Below are 22,162 nucleotides of genomic sequence, written 5' to 3'. Positions count from 1 at the left end.
ATGTCTTAAGTGGGAAGGGAGTCGGAATCTTCAGTAAAAAAGTTTCCTACATTAAAGTATTAAAATTTTTAGCCGATCATAAGTTATGTATATAGGTAAAGGGGGTACTGTTTCTTGAAAAAAATTGAGTAACTGAACCCTTAAAAACTCAAATTAAGGGCGTTTGTGGTGAGGAAGGGGTTTGGGAGTTCTCTTCTGAAAAATGTTTTGGTGCTGAAATATTTAAAACCCTTCTTTAGGCTGTATTTGAGTTCCTTTTGAGGGATATGATTCGGGGGCCCTCCCTGGGGTGTAGAATCAGTTCCCCTATTGTTTTTTAAATTAATGAATCTTGAATAGTGTCCCTCATTTAAAAAACATACATACTTCCCTGAAGCTGTTTTTTTTATCGCTAATTTTACCACCTGCTATCTTATGAAAGAACTCTTTTTAAAATGAAGACTGGGAGGAGGGGGGGAGGAATGGTGCCAGTTACCATAATTGCCCGTATCCTTCCCCCACCTTTCCTTCTTTTTTGGTTTGTTCGCGCTATCTTAGGTAGACTTTCCAATCGAAACTGATTCATATTGCAAAAGTGAAAATCTTGCTTCCCAAACGATTTTATTTCAGCAATTAAAATATTTAAGATCGGCAAAAAACTAATGGCGGGGATCCCTTAACGCTATTACCCCTAACATCATCCAGCATCGTCTAAAATTGCGTTAAAAAAAAAGTGTTCTGAAAGATGGAGTACAATTTTGTTTTTTAAAGCTTCAATTTCAAAAGCTTCAATTTCGGGGAGAGCCCCCCCCCCACTTTCTCCAATATTTTTAAAGATCGCCCAATATTGTGATTTTGGGACCATCAGTTTGAAAACTTTGATGCAAGAAAGTCCCTGAACCCCTCCTTTCCCTGAACTTTACCGAAATGGCTTACCGTTGCGTTTTTTGGACTTATATATTTAAAAAAAATTCTGGGGGTCAGCCTCCAGACCAGGTTTGTTTTTTGGACAGTCCAAAACTGGTTTAGGACAGAACAGGTGGTTTTTACCGTCCAAAACTGTCGTAAAACTGTCCGAAACTGTCTTACACTGTCCAAAACTATGCCAAAGCTAAAGCAGTGTAATCTAATCAATTCGTATTTACTGCAATATTCGTAACGCATAAATATAGATATTAATGAGGTTTAATTAATGTGTAGTTGATAATATTTTTCTCCAAAGTGTTCATTTAAAAAATATTTTACTAAAAAAAATTGCTAATAACTATTACATAAAAACGTCCTTATGTAACAGTTAGTAGAGTTATGAAAAGAAATTCACAACACTACCTACACAACTAATTCCAGTTCCATTTATAACTCAAGGGAGTGTTACTAAATGTGCAATATTTAAGTGCAAAAAAAAAAAAAAAAAAAAAAGCTTAATTTTTTTTTTGGTTTTGAAAATAAGTTTTGCATGATGTTATAACGAAAATTATTTTTTAAATCATAGATTAGAAAACAAAAAAATTGATTTAACACTTATGTTATAAAACTTGAGCTGCTCATTTTTTACCCGACTGCGTGTGCGCGACACAAAGGAGGGTAATGTGTTTATCAATCTACGTATGTATGTCCATTTCTATGTGGCGTTCTAGGGGCTAAATGCCTTGGTCAATTTTGGTAATTCTTATGTCAATCGATTTGTCTTAACCTTGGGAGTATCACTAAACACATGGCAGTAATCAAAATTCAACATATCGACAACCAGTTGACAAAATATGGCAGTTTGGGATCGCCGCACGTTTGGTGTTGCACAATGTGCACGCAGGTAGCGTGCAGGTGAAATGCAGGTAGTTTTCGCTGGCTGAATTTTTTTTGTTTACTAAGTCTACTAATTGGGATCTTAGTGGGCGAGTGGTCTAAGCGATTGCTTCTTCCACTTGAGGCGGTGGGTCAAGACACCCTCGCTGTGGATGTACTTTCCCCTCTTTCTGACGTAAATTCTTTCTGTGTTCTTTATTTGTATTCTGTAATGTAATAAAAAGTATATTATGCGTAATGAAGGCAAGACACTCAGATTGTAGTCCTCATCAAAATAAACCTGTGCAATTAGCACCAAACAAGTCTACTAATTCGATTTTCATCTCTAATATGTTGCATTTGTTTTTGCCTTGATTCAAGAGATTGAGTTTCGCGACGTGTACTTTCTCTACAGGCTTTTTTAGTTTTGCGAGAAAGATTTGACGGGGAGGGGGGGGGGGTTTCCGATTTCGCGTCATCATGAGTTATACAGGCTGTTTATATAGCTGTGCTGTGGTCGACTTAAGTTCGCGCATTTTTGTCGAAGGCCAAGCTCATGTAGCTGTAAGCGGAGTTAGGTCCCTAGAATAATCAGTAGTTTAGTAGTTGAGACCACCGCAAGTTACTTAATAGACCTCACGATACAAGCAAACTATCTCAACGGAATGACAAGATTGCGAAATGTACCGTATCATAATCATAATAGCTAAGTCAATGAAAATTAACTAAAAAGTGTCAAATAAAAAATTATTAAATAAAAACAAACCCAACTGCGTAAAAACCAAAAAAACTAAAAAGAAAAATGTATAACCCCAGTAGTTGATAATGTTATTAAGTACTACTGAACAACTACACCGTTGAAATAGTTTTATAACTGTACACAGAAAGGACAAATCATAAATTCAAAAGCAGAATAGAAGAATCAACAGTCGGGGCCCATTCAAATTTTACCGGTTTGTTTGAATCAGAAAGGAATGGGTCTCGACTTTTGATCCTTCTATTCTGCTTTTGAATTTATGATTTGTCTTATCTGTGTACAGTTATAAAACTATTTCAACAGTGTAGTTATTCAGTAGTACTTAATAACAGTCTAAACTTTTTAATATAATACTTTCAGTAACAATAAAAAATTGTAATTTATTGCATTTAAGTCGATTATTGCACTATATTTGGTACACTTTCTTTTGCAGACATGCATAAATGTTGAAAAATTTGGTTTATGGAGGAAAAAAAAAAAACTCCTGTATCTAAATTGAAATTTTTAATGAATTTAATTTCTACATAACTAGCTGCATAAATGAGTTACATATATATTTATACTTGAATGTTCACACTGAATAAATATATTAAATAATCGACTCAAAACGTAGTTTTGGACACGAGGGTTTTGAACAGGATGGTAAAAACCTTGCCAACCCTGATTTCATTTGTACACATATATAAATATACGGAAATTTAGTTGCTACAGTGAAACCTCCGAATAGCGGACAGTCAAGGGACTAGACGTTTTGTCAGTTATTGGGAGGTGTCCGCTATTAGGAGGAACTACTTAATTTACCTTTTTCAAAATGGGCTGTTGTTCCCTTTGTAGAACACAATCGAAACAATTGCGAAAGGTTTACTACATTTTACGTCAAGTGTAATTAATCTGTTTTGGTATACTGACAGCACACACTTGTCTTAAAAAGCATTTAATCAATTAAAGTAATCAGTTAAAACAGTTTGACATCTCTTTTTTGCATTACCAACAGCGGCGATTCGGCGGAGCAACTCCCCTCCCCCCACACACTTTTTATGGTTAATTTATTTATTTTATCTCGAGTATCACTATTGCATGATTGACAGTTGGCACTATGACCTTGAATATAGGCAAATCTTTTTCATATCTAAAAATTAAACAACCCAACGAAACCACGGCGCCATAAAGCCGACTACTACCGGCGCCGGTCTGCTCAATTGCATCTCCCGAGACCCCCAGTTAGAAAAAGCGCCCAGTTTCCTCTTTTTTATCTTAACTTTTGAATAGTTACCCTTTTAATTCCAAGAAACAGTGATAAGGAAATGACAAGGGGGGGGGGGGGATATCAGTTGTGGAGGATGAAAATCTTTGTAAGGCAAGCAGTTACTAAGATATTCTGTGAAAAGAAAAAAAAAAAGGAAGTGCTACGCTCGCAAGGCAAATTTTTTGTGAAATAACTGTCCGTTATTCGGAGTGTCCGTTATTCAGAGTGAATTACATGGAATGGTCTATATTGAGGGACAGGGACTTGCAAAAATGTCCGTTAATTAGAGGTGTCCGTTATTCGGGAGTGTCCGTTAAGGGAGGTTTCACTGTAATAAAAAAACTTATGCATACAAACTGAAACTTTAAGCAAGAATTCAACTTCTATGTATCTAGATTAAAATCAGGTGCATAAATAAGTTGAATTCTCTCATTGAATAAATTTTCAATATAAAAGATTGCTTTGATACATTTTATTCTGTTTTTGATGTTTTATCACAGAATACAATTCTTCTAAAAGTATAGTTTTGGACACTTTCGAACAGTTTTGGACAGGACAGTAAAAACCAGGATTTTTATCGTGGTTTTTACCATAGTGTCCAAAACCTTGCCAACCCTGCTCCAGACCCCTTGTTATTGCTGGTTTTTAGATTTTTGTAACTGGGATATCAAAATGTTACTATTTAGACTGGGTCCATGTTGATAGGAAAGACAGAAGTTTAAAATTCAGATTAAACACAGATTCCAAAACTACCATTGATAAATTCTACAACACTTATACTCATAAATTTTTCCTTAAGCACGCATGTCGGGGGTAAGGGTGGGGGAGACTCGAAATGTTTTCCATCTTGAACATATCGCCAAACTTGCACCCATAATTTCGCGAAATAAACCAAAAATACAATAAATTACATTAACAGTAGCTTTAAAATGCAATCAAATAATCCCGCAACTCTATTGTTTATGGCCAAAGTCGCCAAGCCACCAGTCGATCAGTGAGGGAAGCGAACTCCGACCGATTAGCAGTCCAATCTTTTGAACGAAAACTTTTAAATCCCGCTCTCTCGCTGAGCATTTGTTTCACTTACTATCTTTGCTTGCGTACTTGAATAATCTTCATACATTGCCTAATTTATTCTTCCGCCAAAGATAAAAATCTTCCATTTCACTAACTTTTGTGTACAGAACTACCCTGTTGTAATTTATCTGGACAAAAATAAAATTTGTTTTGTCTTTAAATTCCACTGTCTTTTCTTTTAATAATGTACTGATTAGTTTGATAATCCTTAAAGTATTCTTGCCATTGGTGGCAAAACTGGGATGGATTTCTGAGCCGAGAAACAAATGTTGCTAGGTACAGTACTTTTGGTTAGTGGAAGAAACCGGATTTCTTCTAGTACTTAACTTTAAACTAGAGACGTACCGAGTACTCGGTAACTACTCAGTACTCGACCTACTCGGCCAATATGCCGAGTACTTGGTACTCGGCCAAATTTTGATCAGATACTCGGCCAATACCGAGTAGTTGCAAAAAATTGAATACATTAAAATTTACAAAAAAACTCAAGCATATATAATTTTCTGCAACCATTTACAATTCAAATTTAAATTTTGAGAATAATGAAGTTTGAAATACTTCAATGAAATAAATCTTGGTTCGAATGTCTCGAAAGTTAATAAAACTTTTTTGTTGAAAATTGTGCAAATATGGAATTTTTGCTACAAACTAAAATTAGTTATAAGATATATAAAAATACCTTGGCTTTAAAAATAAAAGGAAATAAAACAACGTTAGAAGCACAGTGCAGGATCACTGCAGACACGTGTTTTGACGTTACGAGGAATTTCTTTTTCAATGCACAAAATGTGAGCTCGTTGATTTAAAGGCATCCAGCAAAAGTCGATTTTTTTGTCGTATGCCTTTAGTCTTTAGTTCACATGTTATGCACTGAAAAGACGATCCTTGTAACACAGAAAACTGTGTCTGCAATGTTCCTGCACATTGGTTTTTTTGCTTTTAAAAATTATTTATGTTTAGCGAACTAGACCTATAATGAATAAATTTGTATAATTTGTTTTAATTCCAACTTGATAAGTCATACCTTTTATTTATTCATTTTTAATTTAAAAAATATTATTTTTGCAAAATTTTGTAGTTAAATTTCAGCAGGAATTTAGTTTAAAAACTATTATATGGACAAGGAGGTCTATACTACTATTTCAATAAGTTCAGAATTCATCGGTGTGTGTCGGTGGTCCTTCTTTCAGCATAATTGGTACTGGGAAACTCGGCCGAGTAGTGAAAGGCCGAGTTACTCGGTACTCGGCCGAGTAGTAAAAGGCCGAGTACTCGGTACTCGGCTACTCGGCCAAAGTGCTACTCGGTACGTCTCTACTTTAACCTAATATATTACGGGTCCTTAAAACGCTGCTTTCAAGAAATTAAAGCTTCACTCTCTCTCTCACTCTACGTTTTAACTATTCTTAATTGACTTATCACACTAGGAAATTTCATTACGAAAAGCAGAACTGGATTACTTATTGTACTTTGGCAACGGGTTAAATATTTATTTCAGTTCTCGCTCAATAATAGGTTAAAATAAATATTAATCATTTGGGAGATATAACCATTAGGATGGGATGAAAAAAATGGGATGAAAATGTTTTTTGGATAGTGTGGAAAAGTTGCTATATGGGTCTGTTATCTTCCTCAAAAAATTTTGCTAAATTTGCTCAATATTTGGCCTTGGAAAATTCAAAAAAAAAAAAAAAAAAAAGCGGGGAGTTCCAAAAAAATATATTAAATTTGAAGCTAGTTCCAGGAAACAGTAGAAGTATCAGTCAGTGAATCAGTTGTAACACTCAAAGATGTTCATACATTTCATAGAATACTTAGCTGCACCCCTTTAAAACTAAAACATGGAGAAAATGAAAAAAAAAAAAAAAAAAAAAATAAAATAAAAATAAAAATAGTTTAAAAAGTAGTTTCAAAATAAGTACTAATACTGAAATGTTACGTAAGTGTTGCGTTACTTAGAATGTACACTGAAAATTCAATAAATTTTATGCGACATTTGTTCGTGAATTTTAAAAAATGCATACACTCAAATAAAAATAGTTATACAAGATGCTAGTCTTCTAATTTGCCGTTCCAATTGTTTCTCCTGGTTAATAAATGGTGCTCAACTGTTTTTATTATTCCTAAGGTTATTTTACTAATAGTTTAAGACATATATCGCTGACAGCTGGTGAAAGTACAAAAGAAATTTTGCTAAATATTATAAACTTTGCGAAAATGTATGAGCTTGCTCAACTTATCGGTTATTGAATGCGACTGAACAACTGTAAATACGGATGGAAAGGTGAAGTAATTCGTTTACTTGAGATAAATGTCAAAAGACTTTTACAGTGGAATGCTGCATACTTATAAATTGCACTGAGGCATCTTATTCTGGAAATGGACGGTTGCACAAAGGAACACATTCATATTCTAGAGCTATCGGACAGCTCCTCAGAGATTGTGAAAAAAATCCAGTGGTCAAATTTGATAAAATTGACTGCAATCTTCTGGCTTTGGATATGGAAGATATACAAAGTTTAAGTACTGAACAGCAGTATTTGTATCAAATCTGTCTTGCCATAAAATATGGTAGTTGCCCTTTTAAGGTGGCTGACAGAAGCCCAGGCAAACTCAGTCATGCACGATGGCTGACAACTGCAAACCGTTTGTTACGCTTGTATTTTTACGTGCACTCCAATTCCCTTGATGTGTTTATTCTCATGCGTGTGCTACCAAAGCGATTTATTCTCTTCCACCCTCTTGAGTTTGTGTATAATTCCTGATCATTCCCAGACTTTTTTTTTTGGGAACAACAAAGGGGGGGGGGGAGAATGGCGACTGAGGACGTTTTACAGGTCGCCACTCTTTCAAACTAGGTCGCTATGTGGCGAGTGGTGGCCATGAATCTTGACCTTTAATATCAACCCGATTGTAGTAGAAAACATATTCATTTTGTTTTAAAATTAATCTTAGTTTCTCTTTTGTCAATTTTAGTACTCTGGCTGAAGCTTGTAGTCATGGTGATTTAAATACAGTTAAAAAGCTTTTAGATGAAGGCAGAAATGTTAATGAAGTAACAGAAGATGGTGAAAGCTTATTATCTTTAGCCAGCTCATCAGGATACAAAGAGCTAGCGCAAGTATGTTTTCAAAAAGTTTTTCAGTTGTTGTAAAATTGTTATGAAAACTAAATAATTGTATGCATACTAAAATTCTGAATTTATATTCTAACAATCTAAATTAGTCAGTTATATTCTAACAATCTAAATTAGTCGGAAAATTGTTTGCTTGGTATAATTTTATTATAATTTTTATTCTTATCTTAAAGATTTCTGACTACTATTTTTTATTTCTCGATTGATGTACTAAATTGCATGCCTCATTTATTATACAATGTGTATTTTTATATTTTTGAGTTTAAAGCTGTTTCTTTTTTCAGCTTTGTTGCAAATTTAGTCGAGTTTTTTAAAAGTAATTATTGCTCCAGTAATTGTTTAACTGCTTTCTCAACTTATTTATTTCACTTCTCAATTTCTTACTTCCTTTCTTTGAGCAATTCTAACATCATTGAATGAATCCAATGTAAGAATGGCATAAATTGAGACTATATTTATGCAAAGATGCAATCAAGTGAATGTAGCACAATTGCTTCTCTTGTCTTAGTGTTAACATGGTTATTGTTGTAAATTAAAATGTTGTATAGAATAAGATTGAAATAACTTAAAGTGATCTCTTGCTTATATGCAACCTCTGTTATACGCGTTTTTCTCATCTGCCTGGCCAGCAATATAGGAGAACAATGAAAACTCATGTTCATTTATATGCCAAACCTAAAATGCACCTTTCACTCATGTGCAATAAATTTTTTTTCAAGTTTTAGTTAAACAGGGTGGCGACAGATCAGGGAGATCAGGGAAAAGTCAGGGAACTTTATCACTCAGGGAAAAATCAGGGAAATATCAGTGAATTTTGAAAAAATAACAAAAATTCAGGGAAAATTGAACAAATGAAGAAACATTTTTTTTTCTTTCTTGCAAAATGAAGCACTTTGATTCCTTACGAATTTTACGCCTGTTGTTTGTTTTTAAAAAGTAAAATTATTGAGGTGCGATTATGCCATATTTGTGCGTCTTTTTTCCTCAAGGTCAAAATATTCAATCTTACGATGAGCTTCCTTTGCTTCTGTATCTGTAAAGTTGTATATTTTACCTAGCTTGAATTTTTCTTACACGCATTCCATGCTACGTAAAATAAACAACCCTACAGGATACACTTTGCTCCCTTGCTTTAAAGTAATTAGCATATTGTTATCACGATTTCAAGAAAAAATCTTTGTTTTTTAAATTAATGCTGAAAAAAATCTTAAAAGTTATCACTTAGCATTTTTAATTTAATCGCCAAAATTGAATTTTGACTGAAAATCAAATTTGTTTTTTGCCATGGTATTACTTACTCGCTGTCACTTCAGATTATATGAAGGGTTTTTTTCAGACTTTAAAATCATTTATTTTAAAACCATTTTTGTATAAATTTTGAAATTAATAATTGTTTTTTCATATCAATGTTGCTTGTTACTAAAGTAATCTAAGATTTTTTTCGACGACTAATGAAATCATTTAAAATTAGTTGTGTACCATAAGTGAATATTTTTATTTTTTAATAGTTAAAATGCGGTATTTATTCATTAAAACCTAAGTTCTTGATTAGAGAATAGCTCAATATGACTGGTTGTTGAAAGATTTCAATTTGTTTTCCATAAATATGTCTATTCTGCCGTGTGCAGGTGAAGGGCAGTAACTACACATTTTTGATTTTTTATGCATTTTTGTCATCTATTGTACCGTATCTTTATTGTACACTAGTGGTACCCGCACGGCTTTGCCCGTAAAAAAAAAATTAAAAGGTCATTTGGTTCGCCTGTATATTTACAAATAATGTATGGTGAATTTTCTCGCCAATTGGCTTGTACCTATATTACGGTTCCACGTTATGATAATTTGGTAATTTACTTGTCCATTTTATGATATTTTTTGTTCTTAAAATTGGATTGTAAAAAGAACCACATGGAGTTTTCGAAAAATCGCTTTGAGGTGCACACCCCCATGGTACAAACTAGTGATGGGCATAATCGAGTTCTCATAATCGAATCACTCGATTATTCAAGATTATTCGAGAACTCGATTACCACGAGTTCTCAATTATCGTACCTCGAGTTCTCGATTATCACTTCTCGAGTTCTCGAGCGATGAACTTCTCAAGTTCTCGATTATCATTTTTCGAGTTCTCGAGCGATGAACTTCTCGAGTTCTCGATTATCACTTTCTGAGAACTCGAGCGATCAACTGCTCGAGTTCTCGATTGTCACTTTCCGAGTGCTCGAGCAATCAACTGCTTCAGTTCTCGCTTTGAACTTCTCGATGTTGAGTTCTCGAGATATTGAGTTCTCGAGTTAATCACTCGAGCAGTGTATTCTTGGATCGATTTGATAATCGAATGAACCTCTCAATATAGTTGACTTCTGACAAGGGTGCCCACCTATGGAGGTGGGGGGGGGGGGGGTCATGGCGCAGATTGTGCTATTGACATTTTTAGGGGGGGGGGGGAGTTTTAAGGGGTATTTTTCTCATTTGTTGGGGGGGAGGTCTCTGCGATACTGAGGGTAAGTGGGGGGGGGGGAGGGTGCTTGACCTCAGAGCGGGTGGGCACCCTTTCTTCTGAAGTATTTTAGTTGCAGGGGCGGATCCGTCATTGTCAGGGCCAGCCGATCAAAGGGCTGGCTTTAAAAAGTTAATGATTTTACTTATGAATGAGCATGGTTTTTTTCTGTCTTCCAAAAAAATTTGCATTGAGACCTTTTAACCCTTCTCCCAGAAAGACAGGCTGCGCTGAGGAGCCCACAGGGGAGGTGGGTCAATTCGCAGACTGCGCCATTGAAATTCCTAATGGACGTTAGACTTTTTTAGGGAGTATCCTTCTTGAGGGGGAGAGAGGATCCCTAATTTTAAAAAGTGTGCCAGCACACTTGAGGAATAGATCCCCTTGCGATCTAAATGGTATTACAATCAAATAATTGCCTTTCGAATAGTGTTATAATCGAATGTATACTGTTGAATGCTTGATTATCAAATGATTCTTTGGGGATGCTTGGTAGTCTAATGATATGTTTTAAGCGAAAGGTGTTAATGAAAAAACACGATGGACGGGTCTGTGGGAGACATGTGTTGTGTCTCCCGGTGGTGGAAGTAAAGGTTGGAGGCGCTTATATAAGGTTCTAACTTGAGAGGCATTAAAATTATAGTTCAGGTAAAAAAAAGGGAATACTTAAGTTGAAAACCTGAGGGGACGTCTTCCCCCTTACTTTCACCTTCGACTATACGATTGGGTAATGATACAAGTGTAATAGGCAATAACAAACGTTTTGGAGCCCATATATACAGATCACTGCAGACACGTGTTTTGGGGTTTCAAGGAGCCCTTTTTTCAACGCAAAATAGCGAGATTGTGGATGTAAGGACATTACTGGATGTCTTTACGGACCATTCATTAATTGCATAAGGGTCGCCGAGGGGGTGGGGTTGGAAAAAATGTCTACATACGGGGGGGGGGGGGGGTTCAAACGCATTCTTATGCAGTATTTTCCAAGCCGATGTTTCATTTGCGTCTGGAAAATAAAAATGTATTAGGGTGACTGATTTTTATTTGTTTTATGAAGAATTAATTATGTAAAACATAATAAAAGAATTGCACTATGTATGGCATGTTTTATTTTTAACTACTATCCCATCAATATACAAAAAAATGTCAAAAACACATTCAGTCTAGATTCCAACTTTTTAGTAAATATTTCTTCACACAAAAAGGTTTTATTTAATAGTAGTGAATTAAATTTCGATTCCAGTGATATTAGATTAGTTATTTCATTATTTCGAAAAACGAAGTGGAATCTTACGTAAGAATTGGGGGAGGGGTTTGAAAAAGCTTACGTACCCTTACATGGGGGGAAGGGGTCAAAAATGGCCAAAATCATCCATACGTAACAAAGGAATGGCCCCTTATATGTAAAAGCTTACTATTTTGTTGAAAAAAGGGTACCTTAAAACCCCAAAACACGTTTCTGCAGTACTCTATATTTGGGATACAAAACGTTAGTTATTTCATGTTTCTTCTCGGCACAAAGGTACTTAGTTATTTCTTAATAAAACAAGTGGTTAACCAGGGGTCTGGCCAGAGGATATTTGGGTCCGTTAACGGACCCTTCACAAAAATCCGATCAACCAAAACGGATCTTTCACAAAATCCCGATCAAACAAAACGGACCCTTCACAAAATTCTGATAAACAAGATCGGATCTTTCACAAATTGTTTATTGAAAGAGCAAAAACAAAATAACGCATATTTCTGTGTATAAACCGCATATTTCTGTGTATAAACCGATGATAATTTTCGGAGCCTTTTTTGAAGTCAAATTAGAGGGATCAGCTTATATTAAATCGGCTAATGGCTAATTTTGAGAGAAAAAAAAAAAATCGGCACTCTTGCGATGTTCTTGGAAGTGATAAGTAATTGCTACTGCCAAATAAATATAATGGTTTGTTTTATCACAGCTAATTAGCAGCTGTGTTGTTGTAAACTTTTCTGAAAAGGCATTGGTAAGCACTTTTCTCCCCCCCCGCTCATGATTTAATAAACAATAATAATATATATCTGCGAAATGAACTTAGAACTGCAAAGGGATAGATAAAGGGTGGGGAAAAAATATGATCTCTTCAGATAGGGTTACCAACTTCAAAATTATCACCACTTAGCAGCGTCTGTGGCGTTAAACCTTTATAATGACTTGATTAGAAAATATTCTTATCATTTTACCAGCTTGTCAATATTTGCATTTTTGCGGTGCGGTGCAATGTTTAATTGTTATTTTGGAAGAAAATTATATGGGTTTTGATTTTTCGATGTTAACAAGGATGATTAACTTTAAATAAACTCTTTTAATTACCGGTTTTTTTTCTTTAGATGTCTGCATTTTGAATGCATTTTGAAAAATGCAATCTTTTAACATCCGATATGAGAATCATATTTTGTTCTTTTTTCAAGCTAACTTCGCTTTATTAGGTTGCAAATAAATGAAAAGTCTCTTTATTTTTGTTGGAACTCTCATCTCAAGTTTTTAAAGCAAAATTCCATTTTCTGTTATGAGTCAAAAATTAAAATGCTGAATAGATTTTTTTTTTTGCGTCAACTGTGTCCACAGATATTAATGAAATGTTTATCATAGGACCCTAAAATGCAATTTTAAAATAATTTTATCAAAAATATTTCTTTTACAAGCGGTTTTTATACTTTTGATGCCTTCCTTCACTTTGAGAATTGCGATCTCTTTGCATCCGCTATGGGAATCCGATTTTTCGCATTTTTAATGTTTATTACGCTTTGTTAAGAGGTAAACAATTAAAATATCTTTTTATTTTTGTTAAAATCACGGAATTTATAAGATTTAACGAAATTCTGTGCTTTTTAAGAGTGTCTTGGGTCAAAAAGTTAAATACTGAACCCTATTCTGAATTTTATTTTATTTATTTTTTTGTTACAGTTATTTTAAATACTGTGCAGAAATATTTCTAGTATAATTTCACATAATGTAGAATGGTAGATAAATATTGATACTTGAGAGAGCGATGCCCCCCCCCCCTGCCAAATATCAGATAAACACTCCAGAATGATTTTTTCACATAGAAGAGTAAAACACTCAACTTTAAATTTAATTGATGCAGTTTGTGCCATCTCTAAATTCTAAAATTTCGTTTTAACAATTTTTTTTTTTGCGAAATTATTTGATTTTTCACAAAATTAATTCATTTTTCAGAAAATTATTTTATTTTTCACAAAAAACGGACCCAGTGAAAAATCCTGGACAGACCCCTGTTAACTTCTCTTGTAATTCATTCCTATGGGTGCAAATTAGAGGGGAGGGGGGGGGGGGGAGTTTTGACGTAAACTGCAGAATTGTAATTTTTAGGGGATTATGTCTCTTTTGGGGGTATTGCTCTTGGGGGAAGAGCTTCATAGGTGGTGCCCTTTGCTCTTGGAATGGATTGATTTGGAATGATTTTTTAAAATCAAATGATTGCTTTTCTCTTGCTTTATTCAAATGGGGTAATACAGTGAAACCTCCCTTAATGGACACTCCCGAATAACGGACACCTCTAATTAATGGACATTTTTGCTAGTCCCAGTCCCTCAATATAGGCCATTCCATGTAATTCACTCTGAATAACGGACACTCCGAATAACGTACATTCCTTATCACTGTTTCTTCGAATTAAAAGGGTGGTAATGGGCAGAGGCAGCGATTGGGGCTTAAAATTTGGGGGCAGAAAAAAAGAACTAAAAGGCATGGTACTTTTTGCGGGCAGCAAAAAAATTAAAAAGAAAAAAAAGTCATAATTTTGTAACGGCTAGTTTTGAGTATTGAAGCAGATAAGTGAAAACTGATGTCAGCCTAACAATTAACGTACGTTTTTCTTAAGATTTCAATGAATTTTGTACAGAATAACTATTCAAAAGTTAAGATAAAAAAGAGGAAACTGGGCGCTTTTTCTAACGGGGGTCTCGGGAGATGCAATTGAGCAGACCGGCGCTGGTAGTAGTCGGCTTTATGGCGCCGTGGTTTCGTTGGGTTGTTTAATTTTTAGATATGAAAAAGATTTGCCTATATTCAAGGTCATAGTGCCAACTGTCAATCATGCAATAGTGATACTCGAGATAAAATAAATAAATTAACCATAAAAAGTGTGTGGGGGGAGGGGAGTTGCTCCGCCGAATCGCCGCTGTTGGTAATGCAAAAAAGAGATGTCGAACTGTTTTAACTGATTACTTTAGTTGATTAAATGCTTTTTAAGACAAGTGTGTGCTGTCAGTATACCTTTATCAAGAAAAAACAGATTAATTACACTTGACGTAAAATATAGTAAACCTTTCGCAATTGTTTCGATTGTGTTCTACAAAGGGAACAACAGCCCATTTTGAAAAAGGTAAATTAAATAGTTCCTCCTAATAGCGGACACCTCCCAATAACAAACAAAACTTCTGGTCCCTTGACTGTCCACTATTCGGAAGTTCCACTGTAGTTGAATGTTTGGCTTCAAATTTTTGATAATTGAGAGATTCCTTAATAATCAAACGATATTTTTAGAACAAAAATTATTAATTATCATATGAGCGGATTTATGGAGGGCATGTGTTGTGTGAGTGACGGATACAATGGAGGGTCATGGGAGTCATAAACCCCTCCCCCCTAAACTCTCGAGAATGGTATCCGTACACATTGTGTTCAAATAATTCATGCATAAAATGCAAACGATGACAGTATCTTATCTTTTCAATATATCAATTATTTTTCAAAGAAAATATTTGAACTACTACTTCGTTTTATTGCTTATGAAATTAATTTGCAACGTTTATCCCCAATTATGTGCCTTATACCTGACCGATTTGGGGCTTTTTATTGACCCCCAAAAAAGTTTCAGCATTTTTTCGTACTTAAAACAGGAATTTCGTTCATGGGGGACGGCTTTCTTCAGCATGACCCCCACCCCCTTTCAAAGGTTTTCTGTATCCGCCCCTGGTGTGATCCGGTGGTGAAACAAAGGATAGAGAAACGCTTTCCATACTGTTTTGAACTTGACAGTTATTAAGATTAAATACGTACATATGTACAATTTTTATTAAAAAGTGAGGGATAATGATAATATGGGCAAGTCGTTGGGCGACACTAGCAGGTTTAAACTTGAGAGTTGTTAAACTTAAAAATATATTAAACCGGTATCAAGGGCTTCCATATGGGAGGGGGAAGTGGGGGCTCAAGCCCCCTCCCCCCTTCTTTGAAATTAGGACATCCTTGCTTTTAGTACTTTTTTTTTTTGCAAAAATGTAAAATCATTTCTTCTCCAGCAATTAATCAATAAGTTATTAAAAATGTCAAATTTTAACAACTCGAATCTGTACTGAAATCGGTTTCTATGGGTAAAATACCTATTAAACCATGGGGAAAATATCTGAGCCCCCCCCCCCTTAAAATTTTGCATATGGGTGCCCTTGACGGGTATGGTACAAACCGTGTAATTGAAAATTTAATGTAGCCTTAGCCCTTTTTCGGATTATCGTTTCTTGGAGGAGGGGGGATTGTCATAAAAAGCGCGCCATTGCTCACAGGGATGGACGGACACCCCTGTCATTCTGTAAGGTTTTAGAATCAAATAATTGCTTCTCAAATGTGTCACCCCTGTCATTCTACAAGGTTATTGAATCAAATAATTGCTTCTGCTTTTTTTCGAATGGTGTTACTCAGAGAGCACACATCGTTGAGTAAACGTTTTAAAGCGATTGTTAACGCTGTGGCAGCCATGTCAAAACGTTTATTAAATGTTTAAATGCAAGGTGTTTATAATGCAGTGGTGCCCCCCCCCCCCCATGGCGATGACACTCATCCCTCAAATGCGACGTTGAACCCTCTAAAATAAATTAAAGCCCGCTCAGGTTACCCTCTCCTCTTCAAAACTTCAATGGCGCGGTCTGTGCCATTTACCCCCTCCCCCGCGCTCTCTCTTGTATAATATATTGTTTTTTGTGGAATGCTCGGTTATCGAGCATCTCGGATGATTTGAAAACCGAATACGTAATCTGCTTTTTAGAGAAACTTGACAATCAATTTTAACCTTTTTGAGGACCAGTGCACGGAAAATGAAACGTAGCTACGGAACCTTAAGCTCCGAAGTGGACCGTTGCGAGCCTAAGCATTTTCAGCAGTTTTGCCTCAACTTTACAAAAAAAAACCCCCATAAAATCAGCACATTAATTGACTGAAACTTTTTAAGTTGAGTAAATAATATACTAATTAACGTTTACGAAACTATAAGGAATATGACATAAACAGAAGGGAGTAAAACAAGCAAAATACTTAAATTTAACTACCCACGCAAAAATAAATGCTACGCACACAAGAAGTCACAAATATCTTATGTATGGAATTTCAAAAAAAAAAAAAAAAATCTGTATAAAATGTAATTTTTATTTAAAAATTGAGCCGAAGAGTGGAAGCTAAAATTAATCCCACACGACAAACTTCAATATTTCTTTTTAATGCACTCAGAAACATTTCAACTTCACTTCCAACACTTTTACTGTTATTGCATATTCCTAAAGTCGACGAATGAAAAATAAAAATAAAAAAGAGCGGATCAAGAAAGAAAAAAAAAATAATCATGAACTTCAATGCACTTCAAGCCACACTTGTACACTTTTCAATGCGCCAGGAATCCCAATCCTCTGGAAAATGCAATCAGAAATATTTTACCCTCCCTCCTCATGTATTAGTCAGATAAATATACTTTACTCTCAACAAGAACATCAAAAAAAAAAGCAAAGTTATAAACTAGGAAAGAATGAGTACTTTTGCACAGAGCAACTATTCCCCTACTTGTTTACATTATTAACTTCATGTTTGAGAGCCTGAAACCATTCGAAATAATCATGTGATAACTGAAAATCATTAGTTTAAATGCATAACCGTTCGAATAAATCACTCAGTCGCCCAAATGCCGAGCTTCTAGTTTGTGACAAGCTAACGGAATCTAGTCGAACCTGCATCCCCTAAGGATTGCGACCCCAAAATGAAGACTAAAATCTATCGAATCCACCCCCTAAAACAAGCTTGCATTTCGAACTTTGCCGGAGGGTAAGGGGACAAAAGGTGTATCTGCTCATTTTATCGGAAAACAACAAAAAACTAGACCCACTTAAATGTAAAAACTAGAATTTTTCATGGAATTTGGGGGGAATGGTATTGATCCCCCTTCTAAAAGGGGGGTGTCAATCCCCCCCAACTTAACCTAAAATTTCTAAAATCCAGGAGGGTTCACCCCTTATTATACCCCTAAATGGTAGGCTAAATGTCACATTCGTATCTCGAGCGCACCCCTGCCAAAACAACTTGGGAATTCAACTGAAGTCAAGGGAGTCCACCTCCCCCCTTTTGCAGGGCGATGTTGCACCCTCTCAAATGTTACGGAGCATCAGTCTAGAAAGAGCTCTCCCCCCCTCCCGAAATGAGATTAAAAAAAAAAAAAACTCTCAAAAAAGCGCTTCTAAAAATTTCTGTTTCGCAGGCTGCTCTGTGGACCCCTTCCTCCCTTCCGAAAATGAGATTAAAAAACCCTCTCAAGAAAAAGGCTCTAAAAATTTTAGTTACACAGGCTGCGCCATGCCCCACCCCCTTTTAGTGGGCACCCCCGTAGCAGTCAACTCAATTTTGGAAAAGCTCAGAAAATGAACTACTTGAGTACTCGATTCAAACGTCTCGAGATCTCGATTTGAAACATCTCGAGATCTCAATTTAAAACATCTTGAGATCTCGATTCAAAAGATCTCGAGAAGTCAATCGCTCGAGTACTCGATTCAAAAGATCTCGAGAAGTCAATCGCTCGAGTACTCGATTCAAAAGATCTCGAGAAGTCTATCGCTCGAGTACTCGATTCGGAAGATCTCGAGAAGTCAATCGCTCGAGTTCTTGATTGCAAAAGATCTCGATTATCAATCACTTGAGTGATCGACTTAAAAAGATCTCGATTATCAATCACTCGATTATCAGAAATACTCGACTCCCGAGATCTCGATTATGGCCATCACTAGTACAAACTAACTTTGCCAAATTTCATGAAAATCGGCCGAAGGTCTAGGCTCTATGCGTGTCACAGAGACCCTGACAGACAGAGATCCAGACAAAGGACATTCAGCTTTATTATTAGTAAATATACTCGCTTATTTGGTTTCTGCTGAAAAAGAGGCGCGAGAAAAAAAACTTCTAATTCCAACATTTTCCTGTTGTTAGTACTGAATCCACCACACATTTCTTCAAATATCTCGAAAACTAATTTCTGCAGATACTGCCGTTGCCTGCACACAGCAATATTATTTACGTAAGTAAAACTACGTTACTTCTATACTTAAACTATCACTTGTAATTCTTGCAGCAACAATTATGCTGCTTGAAAATTCAGTTAAATTTATCTCCATTTAAATTTTTTAGTTTTATCACGATTAGATACGTCTTTAAGAGTGGTTTTAATAATTTCTTAGAATTCTAATGTTAACTGGTTCCTGGAAGTCGAGTATTTGTTTTAGATTTCCTACAATATTTCTCTGTCAATAATTTAATACACTATTTTTACCAAAAAAAAGGAGCATCTTTTCAAAATATATTTTTAATTAACAGCTTAAACTGTTTTAAACATTGCGTTTTATTTAATATACAGTGCTTTTCAGGTAGGGCAAAGAAAGGAAACTATTAACATTGGTAACATAAGTCAGGAAAATTTGGTGAACTTAATCAGGGAAAAGTCAGGGAAATTTTTTTTCCAGTTTCTGTCGCCACCCTGTTAAATCGCCTATTCACACTTTGTTTATAGGAGGATTTGGACCCTTCTTGTTCTGTTTCTTGGAATGCACGCCTTTATTCCTTTGCTGAGATTCTTCCAAGAACACGTTAATTTTCGCTCAGTTGTGCAATTGGGGGTGGAATTAATGTTGTGATTAACGTACAAAAAGGTTGACGTTGCTAAAAGTTGTGGTCAATCGGTAACCATTGACGTAGCCTATCGAGGATCTTTTGTATCCTCATAAACTATAGCTCTATTCATGCGACATTTTTTAGGTTCTGTGGAATTTGCTTACGTACTGTACAGTATAAAAATCGACAAAACGTACAATTTCAAATTTTACATTTTTATTAAATTACAATGCATAACAATAAACAATAGCGTTAAAAACAATAGCCTAAACATTCATAGCTGCTAATACTTATTGCTTATTGAGAGCCATAAGCTGAAACTATTGGCCAAGCAAAGGAAGTCAACCAAAATGCTAAGAACATTCAAGCTTGGTTAAAATTGTTAAAAGGAAAGAAGGGAATGAGGCATGGTGCCGAGAGTACTGGCAATTTGCTTATTTGATTTTTTGTGCGGGATCTTTGTGCAAGATGGAAAATTAAATTAAGTTGAAATAAAATGCATATTAATGCTTGCAGTAATTTTTAAAAGTAATTTATCTCAATAACATTTCTGAACCCTAATTTCAAAACATTTCTTAAAATTTTGAGAAATTCTTGATTTGTAACTTTTTGTTATTGAATAACTATAAATATATGAAACATTAGTTTTGGTTAACAAAGCCTTAGATAAAGTAATTAAGAAAATTATCTCGAAATTTTAAAATTATATTGAGCATGAGAAAATTTGCTGTTTATTACAATAATAATAATAATAATCATTTGTTGTTCAGATTGACTTCTAAAACTTCTTAATCATAAGTGTGTTGCCTCTTTCCAATGTACGTTTTTAATACACAATTTAACTAAACAATCAGACGAGTAATGTTACTTTTTATGTCTAAAGCTTGAAAGTTGTAATTGTTGCATTTACTGTTTATGGATATATTGTTTGAATATTCAGTATAAAATTTAACCTTATGCATTAAAATGTACTGTATGCTAGGAAGATTAGCAAATTTTTGTTTTCTTTTGCTTTATTTGTTTGAAGTTTATATGAAGTTATGATCTGCATATACTTACAAGTTTCATAGTATACATATATTTCTTGTTTTATGGTATATAGAAGTTTTATGAAAATTTGCAGCTCCTGCTCGCAATGAATGCAAATGTTGATGACCGGGGTATGAAAGATATGACACCTCTCATGGAAGCAGCTAATGCAGGTCATTTAGATTTGGTTAAATTGCTTATTCAACATGGTGCTGATGTAAATGCTCAGACATCTCAAGGTAAATTAATATAATCATTGTGTAAAGGATGCTTTTTAAAATTGTATTAAAATATTTTCTCGAACAAAGTTTTAAAATTTGGGTTTTCAACCTGTGGTACGTACCTCCCTGGAGGGGCGTAGAATTTCAAATAAGGCGTGAATGCTTAAAAAATGTTTAAAAAAAAACTATAATTTGCTTTATTTTGTGGTCAAGTGTCAACATTTTTAACGTTATCACCTTCCACATATCTCTTTAAATCTGAACTTTCACCATTCACATACACTGGTGTGCAAAAATTAAGGATGAGACGGTTTTACAATATAACTTTTTACAAAAGCTTACCAAATCAACACATTAAATACCGTAAGATCCCCAATACGTAAGGACATGTGTAATGTAAGCAACACTTACTAAAAGAGAAATCAGAGGGATAAAAAGAAGCTTTATTGAAAAAGTAGCATGGAGCGCAATGCGACTGAAGGCCGAAACATCCCTGTGATGGATGTCCAGCAGGAAACATCCGGTCTTTAGTAGGGGATATGATCTCCCCCGACTGTTAGGCAGGTTTCACAGCGTCTGCCCATGCTGAGAATGAGGGTGTCAATGGGTTGTTGAGGCATTGCTGCCCATTCGTCTTGCAGCGCCAATCGAAGCTCCCGAATCGTTACTGGTGGTAAGGTACGAGCTGCCAAGCGTCTGCATAGAAAATCCCATACATGCTCGATGGGATTGAGATCCGGAGATCGTGCCGGCCAATCCATACATTCAATATCCTCACTCTGTAAGAGCTGTTCGGCAGCTACTGTGCGATGACATGGTGCATTGTCATCCATGAAAAGGAACTGCGGACCCATAGCGGCTCTAAAAAAGGTGCACATATGGAAGAAGAATCTCGTTACAATAACGGGTCCCATTGACTGAACCTGCATCGAAGATGTGAAGGTCTGTACGACTACCAAGCATGATGCTTCCTCAAATGAGAACACCGCGACCTCCATACCTGTCCCTTTCAATGTGCGATGATTGCGGCTTCCCCGCTCTCCCCAGATGAGTATGCGATTAGAATCGCTACTCAGACTGAATTTGCTCTCTTCTGCAAAGAGTACTCGTCCCCATTCATTGTCTCTCCAATTCCGGTGTTCCCGGCACCACAGAGAATGCCTTCTCCGATGGGCAGGGGTTAGAGGTACACGCCGTATAGGGCGTCGTGCAAACAGACCACCAACGTGCAGTCTTCTGGTCACGGTAAAACGCGATATCGGTCGTCCAGCCGCCTGTGTCGTGTGTCTAGCGATTTCTTCCGCTGTCTGCCGCCTGTTTCTTCTGGCCTGTAAGACAATATACCGGTCATCTGCGGGCGTGGTTCCTCGTTTACGATCACTACTGAACCCCCGGATAGCTGTTCCTGTAGTTTGAAATTGTCTCCAAAGTCGTGAAACGATGCTGTGAGCAATTCCGAACTCTGCAGCCACACTTGTCACACTGCGGCCTTCCTTCAACTTCCCAATGATTCGACCTCGGGTAAAA

The 22,162-nt window shown here is 35.7% G+C and overlaps 1 protein-coding gene across 1 annotated transcript in view; it reads left to right on the top strand.

Annotated features, from left to right (window-relative positions):
- LOC129220511 (ankyrin repeat domain-containing protein 17-like) overlaps positions 1-22,162 on the top strand; it is a 159,884-nt gene that overhangs the window by 17,414 nt on the left and 120,308 nt on the right. Inside the window, exons 5-6 of the mRNA XM_054854939.1 lie at positions 7,818-7,962; positions 20,509-20,653. Coding sequence (XP_054710914.1) covers positions 7,818-7,962; positions 20,509-20,653 — 290 coding nt within the window. The remainder of the gene's footprint in view (positions 1-7,817; positions 7,963-20,508; positions 20,654-22,162) is intronic.

This window comes from Uloborus diversus, chromosome 4, assembly GCF_026930045.1.
Source record: "Uloborus diversus isolate 005 chromosome 4, Udiv.v.3.1, whole genome shotgun sequence".
Taxonomy (NCBI): Eukaryota; Metazoa; Arthropoda; class Arachnida; order Araneae; family Uloboridae; genus Uloborus; species Uloborus diversus.
The sequence above is the reverse complement of the archived record's forward strand: the minus strand, read 5'-3'. Positions and strand labels throughout refer to the sequence as shown.